The 19553-nt window shown below is 45.9% G+C and overlaps 1 protein-coding gene across 1 annotated transcript; it reads right to left on the bottom strand.

Annotated features, from left to right (window-relative positions):
- Nucleotides 1-31: 31 nt before the first annotated feature.
- LOC144888563 (uncharacterized) lies at nucleotides 32-19051 on the bottom strand. Its single transcript, XM_078766974.1, has 4 exons — nucleotides 18898-19051; nucleotides 871-979; nucleotides 682-762; nucleotides 32-179 (listed from the first exon to the last, which is right to left on the bottom strand). Exons 1-4 carry the CDS (start codon nucleotides 18980-18982, stop codon nucleotides 131-133), a joined length of 324 nt encoding a protein of 107 aa, XP_078623100.1. The 5' UTR covers nucleotides 18983-19051; the 3' UTR covers nucleotides 32-130.
- Nucleotides 19052-19553: the final 502 nt, after the last annotated feature.

Raw genomic sequence — 19553 nt, 5'->3', positions numbered from 1 at the left:
ATGCTTGTACTTGATGACAGATGGAAGCAGACAGTTTCACAAAAGTTTATTTTTCCACAAGTTCAATGGAGGACATTTGTGAATTGAGCATCAATGCTGATCCTTCCAAAGCTGTAATGGACCAGGTGATTTAAAGAAGAAGCTGCTTGAGATGATGCAGTTTGGAGTTTGACCCTTGTCTGAAATGACAGGTGAGCATGTTAGGTTAGCTTGGTTTAAAACTTCATACGTGCTGTCACTGCATACACTTTGACAATTATCAGTGTAAAGTTGCTAAACGTTTATCCCTCAAACATTTTACATTGCAGAAGAATCCGATTTCAACATCTAGGTGCTTCCAGAAAATACAGCACTGAATATTAAATGGGCAAACGACTTAATTGTTCCATACAATGTTTGGGTTTTTTACCCCAAGTAACCCCACTTGGGGTTCCATACCCCAAGTGTTTTGGGGTATGGAACAATTAAGTCGGACCCACTGAACGCAGCATCAATCGGCTGACATGACTATTTTTAGCAGGATCAGCCAGTTTTTCTGGCTTCTTGGCCATCGTTGGTCTGAGAAATGCCTTATTTGTAGGAAGCCACCTGTGGTAGTGATGTGAACAAAACAACGAATGCAAGTTGATACTCCAAGTGGTGGGGATTCGGCATCAAGGTGCACTGCACTAGTTTACCTACCGAGCATACTTTCTGATCAAACGTTGGACCCAGCGTGCTTTCAGAGCGAGGCAGACTTCTTGTCCTGTCTGCAAGACGGCCCTGGGGATGGAGACATTCTTGTATCAAATGGAATCCTGTTTTAACGACAAATAAATAAAAACATTCACTCCGAAGTCGGATGTCCGTTGATTAGTTTTGATAACTCACAAGACATGGGGTGGACATCCAGCAAATCGAGATGAAACTTTCAACTGAGAGATCTTGTGTCTGTTGAATCGAGTGTGAATGAGAGCTTTGCATCGGCAGGTGCTTCTACCTGTAAACGGATTTTCAGGCGTATGTGTTCCGGTGATCGGGAGCAGGGGCTTGAGAATATACAATTCAAGATTCACGAAAGTCAGCATGCACGCGCACATGGATATTTAGACCTTCTGAAACCTGCATATGCAGATAACCAACGAAACACCTGATCCTCAAAAAAACATTTTATCTTTTTATATATATATATATATATACAAAACGATATGTGCATACGCCCCCCCCCCCCCCCCCCAAAGCCAACACGCCTATTTAAAACGGGTACAAGCACATGTGAGTGCTACCTGATCCTCGTCTGAAATGAGTGGAATTGAGCCACAACTTTCATTGGAAGAACTGCTTATGAAAATCAAGATATTCCAACCAGGTAGTTTATGTGGCTAAGACCAGAATATATATAAATCTTAAGTACCTGGGGTAATTGACTGGTTATTTTCTGTAATTAGGTGAGAGGTGAGAGGTCTGATTGAGTTATTATATATTATATCGGAGTTTGACAAAAAGCAAAAAAAAAATGGTAAATGTAAATGTCAGCCAATAATAATAGCAGTTAGTGTTTTTGAGGTGTTTCTGGATGGATTATTAGGTCATCTCGATTCTCAGACAACAAATGGATCTTTTTGCTTTGTTTATTGGGTTTTTTTAACTGTCGCCTGAGGGTATAGTCAGGTTCACTGTCAATAAATTATATTTCGTTCAAAATCATGGTAGATTAGCAAACCTATACATTTTTGGAAAGGTTATAGCATAAGGAAACTAAAAATCAATGTTTACATTTGGAGAGATACCTGTATGGCGGCCATTTTGGATTTTCAAAATGGCCACTGTAAAATACATATTTTGTTCTATTTCTGCCTCTAATTACCCTAAAAACTTTTTAAAATATACTAAACCTATATTTTCAGGGACAAGGAGTCCAATGAAAGTATCAAATTAGTGCTATGGGGAATGGTAAGACACGAATCAGGTTTTGAATTGCAAAATACTGTCTTTATATTCACGATAAGTTGCATAATCAAATACATGTTATCATTTTGTACAGGCAGTTAATAACATCAAAATGTGTCACAATAATTCATATCACCAAACATACACAGGCAGTCAGCAAAATCATATATACACATGCAGTCAGTATAACTTCACATCTACACAGGCAGTCAATGGCATCAAACATACACGATTACAGAATATGCCATTTAGAGTTCGTCATCACTGTCCTGTGTCGTATCCGACAATATAGTCCGCATCGTTTTCACAGTCCGTTCCACACAAGCAAAGGTCGGTCAAATTGATTGGCAAATCGAATTGGTCGAATGGTCGATCGAAGCGATTGGTCGAATTGGTCGGAAAATGGCAAATGTAAACATTGATTTTCAGATTTTCCATGTAATGTTTCCAAAAATGTATAGGTTTGCTAATCTACCATGATTTTGAATGAAAAAACAGTGAACCTGACTAGTATTGCATTTGAGTTTTTGTTTGTCCACACAGAATAAATACGATTTTCTCTGCAACCGTTGGTCTGATTGACCTGAAATTATCATAGGTGCACCTCCACCTGCAGAGTTTTTAAATTATAATTGTGACCATGTTAGATGGTACGGGTGCCATCTTGTAAAAACCGAAAAACTTTGCACCTCTATCCCCGAAAGCACTGCATAGAAAAAAATCGAGACACAGCTCATTGTAAAGAACTCTCCATGGGGAATATAACATGTTGATGTCATCGGTGCCTCCATTATGACGTCATAATTCGACAAGTACAAAACTTCATCCGATCAAGATAATTTCTTGAGCATCATCGAGGGATAAATTTGTGGAGAAAAAAAAAAGACCATTGGGCATGTGGTTCGGCCGCCATATTTGTTAACACTAGCCTTAAAAACAACAAAACATCCTGGCGAGGGTCTGCAATCTCTGAATGCTCTTTCTTGTTTATATTTATTTTCGACTTGCTCATAATCCAGCTGATGGCTCTGAAATTTGACACATTCATTCGCTCTTGCATGAGCCTCGACTTTGTATATAAAAAATATAAGACTAAGTATCCCGCACAATCACTCTGCCTTTGACTTTTCGATTTCAAAATTGTGGAGGCTTCTTGATGGGGAGGAAGGGGGAGGGTTACATCAGCCTGCATTCCCTGACCTGCTAAACCGCCACATTAAAAAATTGAGCTGTTGTCGATCCTCATATATATATATATTGTTGCGGTTTTAGAACCCACACTTTTGTAAATAATAATCACTTGTAAATATGACAGTAAAGGTTGTACCCCTAGTTAGTCCACAAGCAACACGTAGGCCACCATAGGAACTCAGTTATTTCATTATTATGTGTTTTAGTTAAGGCCGTGTTTCCAATAGTTGAATCTGCGTTGCATCAATCAAATAAGGAGTAGGCCTTTTCGTCCATTTTGCCAACCTCTCTCCCAATTCTGTTAAGCATTTTGGTTAGCGTTCGCTCAGGTGCTGCCATTGACCATGCGGTCGGCTCAAGGGAGAAGGGGGCGGGACGCCAAGAACAAGGTGTGGCCACGTCCTCACCATCATGGCATGGCCGGTAAGCCCCCACCAGCCAACCAGGGCTGAGGGAAGATCACCGATGGGCGTGGCCTTTGTGGAGCGCGGAGTAATCTTGGCACATGTTGTAAAAGCGTGAGCGCAAAGCCCTTTTACGGACTTCACAGGACTGCGCGGAGACGACTGATCGTAAAGGACTTATTCAGCGGCGCTCATGAAAAGAGACTATTGGGAAAGTCGCCTTGTTGAAGGACTGCTTTCTATGGTACTGCGCAGAATAACCCCCTGTAACGAGACTGATCCAGGAGCGTTCCTTCCACCAAGCTCGGAACAAGTGTCTCCCCTCAGGATTGCCAGGAAACACTATCTCTCCACACTCAGGAATGAACTCTCAAACCTGTCTCCTTCCAAATCCTGGTGGCATCTGGTCAAATCCATTTCTGGTGTTTTTTTCCCCCTCCATCCCCTCCCTTACCTCAAATGGCTACACAGTTGACACTGCACGTGACAAAGCCGAATGCCTCAACTCTGTTTGCCTCTAAATCTTTAGTCCCAAACCCATCTCTCTCTGTTCCCACCTTACCCAGTCGAACCCAACTGCTCCTGGACTCTGTGTCCTTCTCTCCTGACAAGGTGGAGGAGTTTTTGTCGAACCTCGACTCTGATTCTGCAGCTGGACCAGATGGCATCAGCCCACGGGTCCTAAAATCCTGCTCTGCCGCTCTGTCTCACCCTCTGTTCTTTTCACCCTCTTTTGCTCAAGGTCATCTGCCAGCATCCTGGAAATCAGCAAACGTAACCGCTTTACGCAAAAAGGTGCAAAAACAGATCCTAGCAACTACAGACCAATCAGCCTGCTCCCAATTATCAGCAGTCATGGAATCCATCATTGCTTCGGATATCAAATCCTTCCTCTTCTCCAATGGCTTGATCTCCGATCATCAATTTTGATTCAGACCAGGTAATTCTACTCTGGACATGCTGCTTCTGCTGTCAACAATGGATGGAGGTCCTCGATGCCAAACAGGAAATCAGAGCTGTCTCCCTTGACATATCACGTGCCTTCGATACGGTCTGGCACCCAGCTCTGCTCACCAAACTCTCCTCCTATGGTATACATGGAAATCTCCATGCATGGCTTGCGGACTTCCTCTCTGGTCGTAGTCAACGTGTGGCCCTGAATGGCTCTCTCATCTCCCTTCCTGTTCAAGCTGGAGTTCCCCAAGGCAGTTTTGGGCCCTGTGCTTTTTCTGGTCTTCATCAATGATCTCTCCGACTCTGGAAAATCCTCTATCTCTTTCCTGATGACCACTCTCTGCTGCTCCATTCCTCTTCCCTCAGATTGGCAGTCTGCAGCCTCCTCACTCTGATGACCTGGACAAAATCAGACTGGTCAAACAAGTGGAACATGTCTTTCAATCCTGACAAATCTCACACTCTTACTATGTCTCTCCGAAAAGACCGACTGGACAACCCTCCCATCTACTTTCTCAACAATCCTCTCCAAGAAGTTCTATCGCTCAAGCTTTTGGGTCTCGCTATCTGCCATGATCTTTCTTGGGAAAACCACATTTCCAAGCTGGCCTCCAAAGGCAGTTGCCGACTGGGCATCCTCCGTCGTGCGAAGTCCTTCCTTGGCACACCTGAGCTCCTCACCACATACAAGGCTTTCATCCGCAGCTCAATGGAATACTGTTCTCCCCTATGGGCCGGTGCTCCTGCCTCACACCTAGCATGGCTTCACGCTGTTGAAACCAACGCTTTCAGAATCATTGGAATCTCCTGCGATGAAGCCAACTCCGAGGGCCTTTCACTCACTCACTGCAGGCAGGTTTAGGCTATGAGCCAGACCCCCCAAATTGACCGGTCGGTACCATACAGATGGAGTAAGGCTCATTGTGATTTTTAGCAAGATATATGTCCCTAGATATGAAAAAAAAGTGATAGCAGTGTATAACTCTCGGCCATTTCTGTGTTATCACCCGAAATATTATTATACGCCCGCTTCGCTTCGCCAAAAAATGTGATATTTGCTAAAATTGGAATAAATGTTTTTAAGGACCACAGAGTGCCAATAATTTTCATACTGGATGCCAACTAATATAGTAATAGAAATATAGAACAGTTGTGGGGGTTATTTATCAAATTTTTGATATGACAAAAAAATGTGTTAAATTTAGTGAAAAAGTGGTCGAAATCGCTTCGAGTTCAGAATTCAAATTGTACATTTTTGTCAATATTTCAAAAATGAAAACTCCCAGAGTAACATTTGACCCCTCAAAATCTTCGCAAGGAACCTTTACTGAAGATGGTTGAACGGTTAGGGGGTATGGTTGAACATATTTTGAACGTTGCCAAAATATGTGCCCCAAACAACCACCATATTACAAAGTAATGATATATTCCAATGCAGTGGTTCCTTGTGAAGATTTTGAGGGGTCAAATGTTACTCTGGGAGTTTTCATTTTTGAAATATTGACAAAAATGTGCAATGTGAATTCTGAACTCGAAGCGATTTCGACCACTTTTTCACTAAATTTAACATATTTTTTGTCATATCAAAAATTTGATAAATAACCCCCACAAATGTTCTATATTTCTATTACTATATTAGTTGGCATCCAGTATGCAAATTATTGGCACTCTGTGGTCCTTAAAAACATTTATTCCAATTTTAGCAAATATCACATTGTTTGGCGAAGCGAATAATAATATTTCGGGTGATAACACAGATGGCCGAGAGTTATACACTATCACTTTTTTTTCATATCTAGGGACATATATCTTGCTAAAAATCACAATGAGCCTTACTCCATCTGTATGGTACCGACCAACCCCCTTGGCTCTTAGCCTAGTTGGTGGTCTTTGTCTTCTCCCGACTCCTCTCCAGCCTTGCTCCCCCAGCTCTCTGTGCTTTGTCCCCCAAATATTCCGACAGGTCGCACAAGATCTGCCAGCAACCCTCTGATGGTTAAACTGCCGAAATCTCGGCTCTCTGCTCACCTTCACTTTCATTTTTCTTTTCTCCCGCCTCTGGAACAAACTCCCACACTCCCTTCAATCCCACTTCTCCCTCCAGGTCTTTAAAACAGCTGTTCACCACCATCTCTTATCTTTCCCCCATCCAACACCTTGATATTTTCTACCCCTGCTAATTCACCCCAGATCCACTTTGTTTGAAATTCCAACTTCTTTCCTGGAAGTCTTGGCAGTGTCCATATGTTTTATACCTCTCCCACCTCCCCCCCAAAGCCCTCTCCCTCCCACAGCTCTCTCGATGTCCCTGCTCACAAATGTTGTGTTTGTGTCCTTCCCCTTCTCTACCCATTTTGTCTACCGCTCCCCATGTTTTATGTGTCGGTTTGTCTTTCTGTGTGATTAATGTTAGCTCTTTCACGAGCCTCGATCTTGTACACACAAAAAAAAAAAAACGGCGCTGATGAATACAGGGAAATCATGAATGAGTTTCTTCGGTTACCTTAACATACATACATAGATATATGTATATATACAGTGATCCCTCGTTTATCGCGGGGGTTACGTTCCAGAACCCCCCGCGATAGACGAAAATCCGCGAAGTAGCGACCATATATATATATTTTTTTAATATATATTTTAAAGCATTATGAACTCCCCACACTCTTATTAACCTTTCCCATACTCTTATAAACACTTCCTATACTCTTAAACACTTTTTACACTCTTAAACATACGTAATTTTAACAACATATAAAATTCTAATGGGTACTCACCATTGAAGATACTGTAGCTACCCATGGGTTCCCCAAGCAAGACCAGCATCAGAATCTCCTTGCTCCAGCCGGTGACGTCACCGGCGGGGATTCCCGGCGCGAAAGTGGCTGGTCACGTGACCGCTAAAGCGTGCCGCGCTTTGCGGGTATAATCAGCTACACCTGTTGATCACGTGACCACCGAAGCACGCCACGCTTGAGAGGCGTGGCTTTCGGTTTCTGGTTGTGCTTTATAATGCAGCCCGATAAATGGGCTTTTCAGTGTTCCCGAGTTGGTTTTGAGAATAAATATCTTCTCGAACGAGTTTGTGTCTTGCCCGTCATTTCGTCCGTATCAAGCAAGAGCCCCGGCTCTTCAATACTACAACTTGCGTGATGAAGATGATGATGAATTAGCTGTGCAGTACTGATGACGATGAAGGTGATGACGATGATGAATGTACTGGCGTTTTCCATACGCACGACTCTTTGTCTACCCTTCTACTGTACACTATGTACAGTATTTTATTTCTTGTAATATGTTTTAAATACTGTATTTTTCTTATTTCTTTACGTTTTTTAATTTTTTAGGCTAGAAAATGCTTATTTTACCACAAAAATATTTAAAATAATAGTATATAAAAATACATTTATACCGCAAAATCCCACGATATAGCGAAAAATCGGCGATATAATTTTACATATACTAGCGAGAAAAACCCGCGATGTACCGAAGCCGCGAAAAGTGAACCGCGATATAGCGAGGGATGACTGTATATATATACACGGACTTGGCATTTAATATGGAATATTTTTTTTGTGGGTGTGAACTTACTTTTCAAGATGACTTAGAACCAAAAGTTCATTGGAATTATATTGAAATTATTCTAGATTTTGTTAATGTGACCTTTAAAAGAAACAAAAACCACATTTGACATTTCAAAGCAAATAAATTGATCCTTGAAAGTGATGTAAACTGATATCGAACTCAATTCACAGACAGTACTGTGTTAAACTTCTGTACGTTTTCCAGAAGTATCTCGTTATTTTGCACATTAGCCAAAAAAAATTTCAACAAAAACAAAAGTTAAATTATGACTGGGATTATGGACAGTAAAATGACAGTTCAGTACTTCGTGTAACCCCCACGAGCATTCAGGAGAGCACGTACACTTTGAGGCATGCTGTTCACGAGATTTGCCAAGGTTTGGACAGGAATCGCTTGCCATGCAGTGACAATAGCCTGCTGCAATTCATGCACAGAGGTCGGCTGCTGCTCCAAATTGTCGATTTGACGCGTTGATTCTGCCCACAAGTTCTCTATCGGATTCATATCCGGGGACATGGCAGGCCACTCCATATGCTCTACACCACGGTCAGCAAGAAAGTGTTGGATCATGCGAGCACGATGAGGCCGTGCATTGTCATCTTGGAAGACAAAGTTTCCTCGAAAGGCTGCACGAGCAAATGGAAGCAATGTTTCTTCCAGAATGACCCTGTACTTGAACTGGTTCAGGTTTCCATTCAGAACAACCAGGTCAGTTTTGCCCCCTGCATGAAAAGCAGCCCAAACGTTCACCCCCACCACCTCCAGCTTGGACTCTTGGCACTACACAATCTTTGTTGTAGGCTTCATGCACTTGTCTGCACACTCGGACGTGGCCATCTTGACGATAGACCAGAAATCTAGACTCATCACTGAAGGTCACGTGATTCCAGTGTCCTGGCTGCCATTGACGGTGCTCTCTGGCCCACTGCAATCGGCGCTGGCTGTGTTGTCTGGTCAGGCGTGGCTTTCTCAGGGGACGCCTGGCACGATAGCCTGCTTGAACCAGTCGTTGGTTGACTAGCTTTCTGGATACAGGCACATTTGTCAGTTGCTGCCACTCAGCCCTAAGCCGATTAGCTGACTTGGTACGGCCATTGCAGACTAACCGGTGCAGCTGGCGATCATCCCTCCTTGTGGTTCTGCGTGGACGTCCTGGCCTCGGTATTGGAGTAGGGACACCCCTCTGAGCATTTCGTTTCAGGATCTTTGACACCTGACCTTGAGTGATGCCATACTGCTGAGCAATAGCCCGCTGTTTCATGCCAGAATTTCGTAAAGCCACCACTCCATGACAAACAGCATTGTCAAGTTGACGGACCATCTCCAGAGGAAGCGGCAATAACTTTTGTAGACGTGCAGCAGTTGTTTTCCACTAATGCAGAACGCAACAACCCTTATATACCCGATTGTGAAGCCAATTGTCAAATGTACCTGTCCTTACATTTTGTCACGCCACCTGTGATATAATCCTGTTATTAACTTCTTGCTGTGAAAGACAATCAGTGACATAGTTCTTTCAACAAAGACATCACCGAAGGGTAAAAGAAACTCACCAGATTGATATACTGAGTTCAGAAAGTAAACCCAAGTCAAGGAAAAAAAATATTCCATATTAAATGCCAAGTCTGTGTGTGTATATATATATATATATATATATATATATATATATATATATAGATATATATATATATATTGTTACAGACGTGGCTTGGATGTTATTTACCGAGCGGTTTTATGGTATGACCACGTCTGCACAAGTTACCCGATTGTGCCCGAACGTTGACGAGTCGCGCGATGCTGGCTCAATAAGGAAAAGAAGACACCCGGCTGGATTACAATAACACAATACGACACCAATGTTTCAGTTCTCAAGACCTCCGGAGGAGATTATATTCGTACGGAAAGGTCAGATTACAGGGGCTAGAGTTATAATCACAGAAAGACAGGCACTTAGACACACTCTTATATTAACCCCGGACAGACGACGGACAAACGGGACAAGGCTGACTCACACGGGGGTTGATGAAAAGGACAGCGGGTATCGATGGCTCAAGGTGCACTCTTGGCTCAAAGCAGGGTCCAGTACGGTCCGGTCCAAAGATGCGGGGAGGTATCGTCGCGCTGGGGGTGGCGGTGGCTTCCTCTGCTCTCCGTAGTTCAGGCGCATCTGACTCAGCGCTCGCAGGTGGCTTTCCTTCTCCAAGCTGGGTGCGCATCTGACGTCACATCCGGCGCGGGGCCGCGTATATCCGGCGGGGAGTGACACGCCCTCGGCTCGTTAGCTCCGCCTCGTGGAATCGGCACGTTGCTTCTCATTGGGTGCGTGCGGGGGGTTTACCAGGCTCCGCCCTTGACGAGGAGCTGACAAGGAGCCCCTTCGTGGTAACCCCGTGGAGCGCATGGTCTGGAGCTAATCGAGCCGGTGTGAGGACGCATCCTCCCCCGCTCCGCCGCCATCTCCCCTGTTGTTGTTGTAATTGTTGGGGAAGAAGATGGAAGGAGGTATGGGAAAGGTCCTAAACTCACTACTGATGCCATATAATCACATTCTGGTGCAACGAAGAGTCATAATTAATGGAGACGAGGCCTTAACTGACATAGAATAAGAATAACTAGGAAGATGTCCGAAAGTTGTCTACGTGTGGTGCGGTGGACCTGGGCACGACATTTAATGGGGGAATAAGGGGAAGGTCGGCTCTACTGATTGTTATTTACATGCAATGGGACTAGGGAATGGGGGATTGGGGAAAGTTGGGGAGTATTGGAGAAAATAGGGGAATATTTACAAGCGGATATGGAGGCCAAATTCCATATTCGCAACATTGCACCCTTCTCTACCCTCGGGGCGTCCCGACCCGATAAATTTTTACCTACTTTAGTGTGGCACGCAATGTAGTTCCCTCTACTATTAACTCTACCCTGAGTGCGACAGTTTTACAGATATTCACAAATGAGTAAATATGTCCCCCTGCGACGTTGCACCCTTCTCCTCTCAGAAACACACCCACAGGATAACCGAATCCGGAAAGAATTCTCAAACTAAACATACAGCCGGTAGGGAGCATTATTTACAAGACTACGCTGCTATTTACACTACGATCCAGGACCTGTTTTTGGAGGGACACATGCAGATGTTATGCATAGAGAGAGAGCGCGCTTGCCAACATCGATACACCAACCCACGAGTGCTCTGTGGCCGACGGCCTTTAATAACGTGCAGAGCACCCTTTCCGAGCATCAACAGCACCACCCCACCACCAATCGGTGCAGTCACCATTGTTCAATGATTAAAAATAAATGCGACAACCCCTAACCCTGCAGGTGTCTCTTGCTCTTCTTGTGGTGCACTTGGTGTCAACTAAAAGTGGTTCACCTGTATGGCATAGGTGCCACGTTGACCCATAGGTCCATCCCCGGGTGGTGCTTGGCCGCAAACGAACTGCGGTCCATTGTGGGTGGCCACAAACATTGCGGTCCATATGGTGTATCGATCCCGGCAGCAAACAGCGAAAGTGCAGGCCCACAACTGCGCAGCCAGCACCTCTCTCTCCTCTCTCTCTACCCCAAAGCCAGATCCTCGGAGGTGGGAGACAAAAGAAGAAACAAGTGAGTAAGGTGGTAAGGGCGCAAAAGTGCACGCAATGTAAGGTGATGCACACTGGGGGCACATGGGAACCAGGTGAGACAGGTACGTTCCTATCGTACGCCCCCCCCCACCAGGTAACCTACATGGCCCCTCCCTTACCCCTTACTGCATCCACAAAACACAACACTACCCATAAACATCTACTTTACAAATCGACAAACATCCCTACTGTCTTCCCCGTTCCTCCCATATACCAAATTCGTCTTCTCTCCCTCCTAACCAATCAAATTTGCCATTTTCAACTCTCATCAAAATTTGCCATCTCCAACTCATCATCAGTCCCTCCTAAGGAGGGAGAGATGGAATCACCCCAATGTCTCATCCACGTCGTGATGCGTCTCACAAATCCACAGCAATCTCATTTCCTGCACACAGAACAAAGAAAACACAGGTGTGGAGTCATCATCATCACCACAGGTAAGTGGCTGCGTATGGTGCGACAGGTTCATCAATCCTAACTATCTCCTAAATGACTTTAACAACTTTACACTACCCGGGGCCTTTCTCCGGCCAAACCATTGGCCCTCTTACACTATGGGTTCTAAAAACCAATTCCCATTGGCCAAACTGTGGTGCTCTTCAATTTGGGGTCTCACTCCCCCGATTCATCTCCCGGTGCCCTCGCACAATTTCTGGGCTGCGGCGTGTACCTCTCCCAGTGGGTCTACCCACCTGCACACCTCCACCACTGCAGTTGCCTCCGAGCTTACCTGCTCCTTGCCCTAACCTAACTACCTGGGGAAGGCCCTCTGGCACTCTCCCCACTCGGTGCCCTCTCTGGCACTGGGCTACCCGGGTCCATCCTCCGGATCCTCGGGCCCCATCCACAACTCTACCGGCTCCCAGAGCCCACCTGCGGCCTCACCTGGCCGACATCCTCACAGTGGTGGAGTGCCCAACCAACTACACACACTAACAGGCTACACGCCCAGCCATTTCCACAACACTAATGCACCCATTCACAACACCATTCTACAACCGCACCACAAATGCCAATATCCAACCACAATTTACCTGCACCCTCTACCTAACACTTACACTACCCGCCCCGGGTGCTCGTGAAAGGGGTCCACTCTTCCCCCATCCACACCTTCGCACCATGCACACCACTCCGTACCACTCACTCCAACTCTCTCCACACACCTGTACTTGCACACCTGTGCTCTCACACTTGGTGCCACCTGCACCCTTCTCTCCCCAAGCGCATTCGCGCTGATCCACACACTCACTACTCATACACTGCTCCACACACCTGTCCAATTGCACACCTGTGCAATCACACCTGTTCCATCCTCACACACACGGCATCATCTCAGCTAACTACTCCCTTCTGAAACTTGCGCTTCCCAGTCGTCCCTTTAAACTATTGCGCTCCCTCGTCATTATCATCCACTCTAATCTACCTGCGTCCCCACTACAGGTATCAGTCACTAACTAAACTTAACGTTACCTACTGTCATCTTCTAGGGCCCTATCAATATAACCTAACCCACCCGGGCTAGTTTTCACTGCCATACACCCCATAAACTATTGCTCCTTTGCCCCCCCATGGGAAGGATGGTGGATTTGCCATCCCACCACATCGGGGGTCTCTCACTACCAATTTCGCACATCAAATTGCAACAAATTAAAAATTTGCCAATCACTGCCCATCATCTGCCAATCACTACTGCCAATCCCTTGCCAATCATCAAATTTTGTTTTTCTCTAATTTTGGGTCCAAAACACTAACCTCATCACCCAGTCGACTCACTAATACCTCTCGGTGCGCCAATTCCTGTCCAAAGCCCGGCTTCGTAAAGCCAAGCAATGGATGCTGGTTGTTTTGTGCCAGCGGCTGAATGCGTCCGGCACTCGGTGCAGGGACGGGGGCTTACCCGGGCCGAGATCCCACGCATCACCTCGGCGTGGAGCCATCCAATGTCCCGATCTCGACCTGCCGGCACGTCTCACCAAAAAGTGGTCGCCATGACGACCCTTTCTATCGGGCTGCCAGCTCCGCCTAGTGGAGCCTGGACGCGGCCGTTCAAAGCGAGGCCCGGCACGCACCGAGGGCCTGCTTCGGCTAAAAGTCGCTCTAACCTCTAACCCGTGTAACGTCGATGCTTCACCTGGACGCTTACACCCCGCAGCCCGTTCCTTGCTCACACATCCAGCCGTGCCCATGCTCCTCGTACCTTTCCTTACACACCCAGGTACACTCATTCCACTCACAGCCTTGGTCACACACCTGACCACCGAACACTTTGGCACACATTCGTCGCTCGCACACCTCACCAATACACCTCTTCGCGCCCCCTCCTCGGTCACCTCCTCTGTGACAATCACAGGTGTGCTCTCATTCGCACACCCAACCACGTGCCTCACCACCAACTCCAGCGTGCATTCCCACTCACGCTCTACCATTCCAGGTGTGCATCCTTCCATCCCAGGTGTACATCCTCGCTCACCTGTCACAACTAACTCACGCTCCATGTCACTCTCACTACTTTCACCTCCACTCGTGACAACGCACTCACCCTTACTCTTGACAGCACACTCTTTCCCCATGCACCTGTCCGTCACACACCTTTCTCGCGCACACTCTCCCGTTACACCCTCTGTAACACTCACCACAGGTGGACACTCTTCCTTACTTCTGACAGCGCACTCTTTCCTCATGCACCTGTCGGTCACACACCTTTCTCGCGCACACTCCTGCGCACACTCTCCCGTCACACCCTCTGTAACACTCACCACACCGCGCTCCCATGTGCTCCCTCGCACACACGCTACGACCGACTCACTCTCGCCAGCACACTCACTCCTTGGTACACACTTTTTCCTCACACACCCCAGAGTCGGACTTTCTTGCACACCTCCTCTTTCGCACACCAGACCTGTCGCACACCTCACCAACGGCCTTTCACGAACACCCGGGTCCATCTCGACCCCCAAGCTTCTTAAATCCCCTGGCGCATCATACGCACGACCATATTGGTCACCACTTACACCGGGTCCTCTTCCTCTTCGCTTCTCCTCCATCACCTGCGAATCCCTCATCCGGTTAATGAGCACATCACGATCCAAACACAGACTTTGGACCAATTCTTTTATCTCCTCTTTTATCTCCTTGTTATCTCCTCTCCGTCGCTTCTTAATTTCGCTCACCCCTTCTTCCACTTCTTCTAATTTGTGCCTCACCTCTTTTATTCCCCGGTACGTCTCCTCAAGCTCGTCCTCCAAGGCTACCTTGACCGTTTCCATGTGCGTCCTCACCTGCCGGTCCTTCGTCTCCATTACCTCTATCACCTCGTCCAACCTCGTTGTCAGTCCCTCACGTACCATCTGACATTCCCTCTTTGTCGCTATCAAGTCGTTTTTTATGTCGTTTTGTGTCGCTTTCAACCCTCCTAATACCGCAGTGTTCCTTTGAACCTGCTCCACTAACTCCGTCTGTCCCACCGTCAGCTGCTCCACCTCCTGCGTCAGGTCCTCTATGCCCCCTTGTAACTTCACAGTCCCCTTTCTCACCTCCTTCTCCATGTGCTCCTTACAGTGCCTCACCTCCTCGCGCACTCCTCCGACCTCCTCACTCACACCTCTTCTAATCTCCTCTCCCTCTACCCCATTTTTCACTCCCTCTATCTGATTCTCCTGGGCAGCCATTCTATTTTCTACCCCCATTAACCCATTTTTCACCTCCTTTATCCCGTTGTCTAACCCCTCAAAATTTTTGTCTATCTTCTCACCAGTACCCCTCGCTTCGTCCCTCATTACCCCCATCTGGCTTCCCATTACCCCCAATCGCTCACTCCGAGCCCTCGCTTCGTCCCTCATTACCCCCATTTGGTTTCCCATCCCTTTGAAATTATCGTCTGTTTTTACCATAAAGGCCATCATCTGTTTCATAAACAGGTTCCAATTCATTGGCATCTCGGGTTCGGCTACCGCGACCACGGCCGCGGCTAAATTTGGTGCCGCTACACCCACGTGCGCGACCACGCTATTTTGCGACCCTGCCGCCCTCACTGCTTCGCTCTCCTCGCGTCCCTCAATTTGGTCCTGGACCGACCCTGCTTCACTCTCCCCTACCGGACCCCAGCCGTCTTGATCCGCCATAGCGCGACTTGCAAAATTCGAGTTTCGTAAAACAAATCCAATTTTTTTTTTCGTTATAATTTCGTCGAGCGCAGTACGCGCTCCGAATCGATTTTCCCTCCCAAAATTTGGGCCTAACTAATTTAGTCCCGGGTCCGAATTCAACTCCTCGACACCAATTGTTACAGACGTGGCTTGGATGTTATTTACCGAGCGGTTTTATGGTATGACCACGTCTGCACAAGTTACCCGATTGTGCCCGAACGTTGACGAGTCGCGCGATGCTGGCTCAATAAGGAAAAGAAGACACCCGGCTGGATTACAATAACACAATACGACACCAATGTTTCAGTTCTCAAGACCTCCGGAGGAGATTATATTCGTACGGAAAGGTCAGATTACAGGGGCTAGAGTTATAATCACAGAAAGACAGGCACTTAGACACACTCTTATATTAACCCCGGACAGACGACGGACAAACGGGACAAGGCTGACTCACACGGGGGTTGATGAAAAGGACAGCGGGTATCGATGGCTCAAGGTGCACTCTTGGCTCAAAGCAGGGTCCAGTACGGTCCGGTCCAAAGATGCGGGGAGGTATCGTCGCGCTGGGGGTGGCGGTGGCTTCCTCTGCTCTCCGTAGTTCAGGCGCATCTGACTCAGCGCTCGCAGGTGGCTTTCCTTCTCCAAGCTGGGTGCGCATCTGACGTCACATCCGGCGCGGGGCCGCGTATATCCGGCGGGGAGTGACACGCCCTCGGCTCGTTAGCTCCGCCTCGTGGAATCGGCACGTTGCTTCTCATTGGGTGCGTGCGGGGGGTTTACCAGGCTCCGCCCTTGACGAGGAGCTGACAAGGAGCCCCTTCGTGGTAACCCCGTGGAGCGCATGGTCTGGAGCTAATCGAGCCGGTGTGAGGACGCATCCTCCCCCGCTCCGCCGCCATCTCCCCTGTTGTTGTTGTAATTGTTGGGGAAGAAGATGGAAGGAGGTATGGGAAAGGTCCTAAACTCACTACTGATGCCATATAATCACATTCTGGTGCAACGAAGAGTCATAATTAATGGAGACGAGGCCTTAACTGACATAGAATAAGAATAACTAGGAAGATGTCCGAAAGTTGTCTATGTGTGGTGCGGTGGACCTGGGCACGACATTTAATGGGGGAATAAGGGGAAGGTCGGCTCTACTGATTGTTATTTACATGCAATGGGACTAGGGAATGGGGGATTGGGGAAAGTTGGGGAGTATTGGAGAAAATAGGGGAATATTTACAAGCGGATATGGAGGCCAAATTCCATATTCGCAACAATATATACATATATATATACATATATATATACATATATATATACATATATATAGATATATAGATATATATATATAGATATGTCATGGTTGTGTGAAGTCCTGTAATGGAATCGGTGCATTGCGATTTGTGAAGAGGAAGAAGCCGTTTTGGTCGGAAGTGGGCCGAGGAAGAAGAGGACGATTGGGGACTCGTCTCGTGTTTTGCTTTGTTTATATGATCTGGAGAGTGCTATAATAAACTTTATAAATGCTTGTTTTAAATGACGAAAATAATGACCGTGAGTTGCTGTGTTGTCATGATTTACACCAATCGTAATAAACATTTCATTTGTAATACTGTTGATTATTATTTATTTATCAACTGAAAAGGTCAAAGTGGTCTCAAGCTCTCAATGGTGAAGGGTCCAAGCTGGTCTAATGGGACTAATGCGTCTTACGGGTCTTCGTGGTCTTTAATGGTCTTCATCGTCTTCGGGATTTTTGGGGTATTTTGGTTCCTCAGGGTCTTTGGGGTGCTTTGGTTATTTGGAGTCTTTTGAGGGTCTTCGAGGTATTTTCGGTATTTGTGGTATTTTTGGGTCTTCAGGGGCTTTTCGGTATTTTGGGGTCTTTAGGTCTTCAGGGTCTTTTGGATCCTCTTGGTCTTTGGGGTGTTTTGGGTCTTCAGGGGCTTTTGGTTCCTCCGAGTCTGAGGATATTCAGGGTCCTTTGGGTCTTTAAGGGTATTTTGGGTATTCAGGGTCTTTTGCAGTTTTTACAGATATTTTGGGTCTTCAGGGGAATTGGTGGTCGGGTCTTGGGGGACTTAAAGGGTCGTCAAAGGTCTGAGGGGACGCAGTAGTCTGAAGGATCAAAAGGTATATTCCAACAGTATGTAATTAAGAGTTCACGGACTGTTTATGGATGTTAATATTTGAAGAAGAAGACGTTTTGATCACAAATAAACATACATCACCATATACGTTTGCTCTATTATTATAATAATATATGTGTGTGTGTGTGTAAATATATTTATAATATGTTTGTTTGTGTATATATATATATATATATATATATATATATATATATATATATATATATATACGTATACACAATCACGTGAAAAAGTAAGTACACCCCATGTAAAGTTTTGACTTTTTCAACATATTTCCACATACAGCTATTTGATCTTCATTTCAACAATATTGATAGATAAAGGTGATATAATATAACAAATATCATGAAACATTTACATTTTGTAGTCCATTGTATAATTTAAATACACATAAATGCAAATTTTGCATGTGGAAAAAGTAAGTACTCCCCGACATTTATCACTACTTCAAATACCTAAAATTAGAATCAGGTGCACCAGCGCAGGTGCAAATGATTAGAACATCGTAAGAGAGGATCTTGGAGGCACCTGTCTTATTTAGACCTCAGACATTTAGTTATCCCCCGTCGCACCGCGGAACGAGAAGGGGACTACGGTGCGTGCATGCGTAAGCGAAGGACCGAATTCTAATTTTGTGTGTGGGTGCAACCCACGTCAAAATCCAAGATGGCCGCCGTCATGTATGTCTGAACCTTGTGAGCGGAATATCTTGAAAAATAAGCAAAGTACCAACTTCTAATCTGGTGTGTGGGTGTATCTACGCATAAGGGAGAACGCTATTGAAAATTAGGTCGACACGTCAAAATCCAAGTTTGTGTGTGCGTATATATGTGTGTATATATATATATATAATTATGGACATAGCACGTATACCAATATTAAGGTTATCGCAATGAATGTATAATATCCCTCGACACAAACTCACCTTCACAGAAGACGAGAAGCAGAGTGAGCATCACCGCGAGCAGGTAAAACGATTTCATTCTCTCTTCTCTCCTCCACTCATTCATTGTGTCGCTCTTCTGGCCCCTCCGGATCTTTTAAATATCGTGTTCCCGCCTCCAACTTCCGCCATATGCAAATGACTGAGTCAACTTTAAGCAATTTCACGCTTTGTAATTTTTGTATTGAACACGTAAGCTGTACCCCCCCGAGCACCCAGCGTTCTCTTTCTCATAAAACAAAATTCAGAAATCACCGACAACCCTTCATTTCCCGTCTTTGGGCGCAGGTGATTGAAAGTGAAACTCGAGCCATGTTTGTCTCTCTCTTCCCTTTCCATCTTCACGAGTGTCGTCACACTCGAGGAGTTCCCCCAAAAAACCCACAAATATTTGCATTGACCCACGTCATGTGGCCAGAACGTGACGTCGTCATTCATTACATTACCAGTTGGTGAACGCTAAAGATCACGTGGTGTGTTTCAGGGAGAGCATGCAAGTAACAAATACCTACCTTTAGTATCTAAAGACTATGGTAAACCAGGCAGGTGTAATCCATTGGTAAACCAGCCAGGTGTAATTCAAAGGTAAACCAGGCAGGTGTAATCCAAAGGTAAACCAGGCAGGTGTAATCCATTGG

This window comes from Myxine glutinosa, chromosome 13 (genome assembly GCF_964187855.1).
Source record: "Myxine glutinosa chromosome 13, kmMyxGlut1.1, whole genome shotgun sequence".
In the NCBI taxonomy this organism is placed as follows: domain Eukaryota; kingdom Metazoa; phylum Chordata; class Myxini; order Myxiniformes; family Myxinidae; genus Myxine; species Myxine glutinosa.
Note: the sequence above shows the minus strand (reverse complement) of the source record. Positions and strands in the feature narration are given on the sequence as shown.

Coding starts and splice junctions, on each gene's coding strand:
- LOC144888563 (XM_078766974.1), bottom strand. CDS start 18,982: ATGAATGAGTGGAGGAGAGAAGAGAGAATGAAATCGTTTTACCTGCTC. Junction 980..18,897: donor GCTTCTCGTCTTCTGTGAAG/GTGAGTTTGTGT, acceptor ATCCGTTTACAG/GTAGAAGCACCTGCCGATGC. Junction 763..870: donor GGATGTCCACCCCATGTCTT/GTGAGTTATCAA, acceptor CTCCATCCCCAG/GGCCGTCTTGCAGACAGGAC.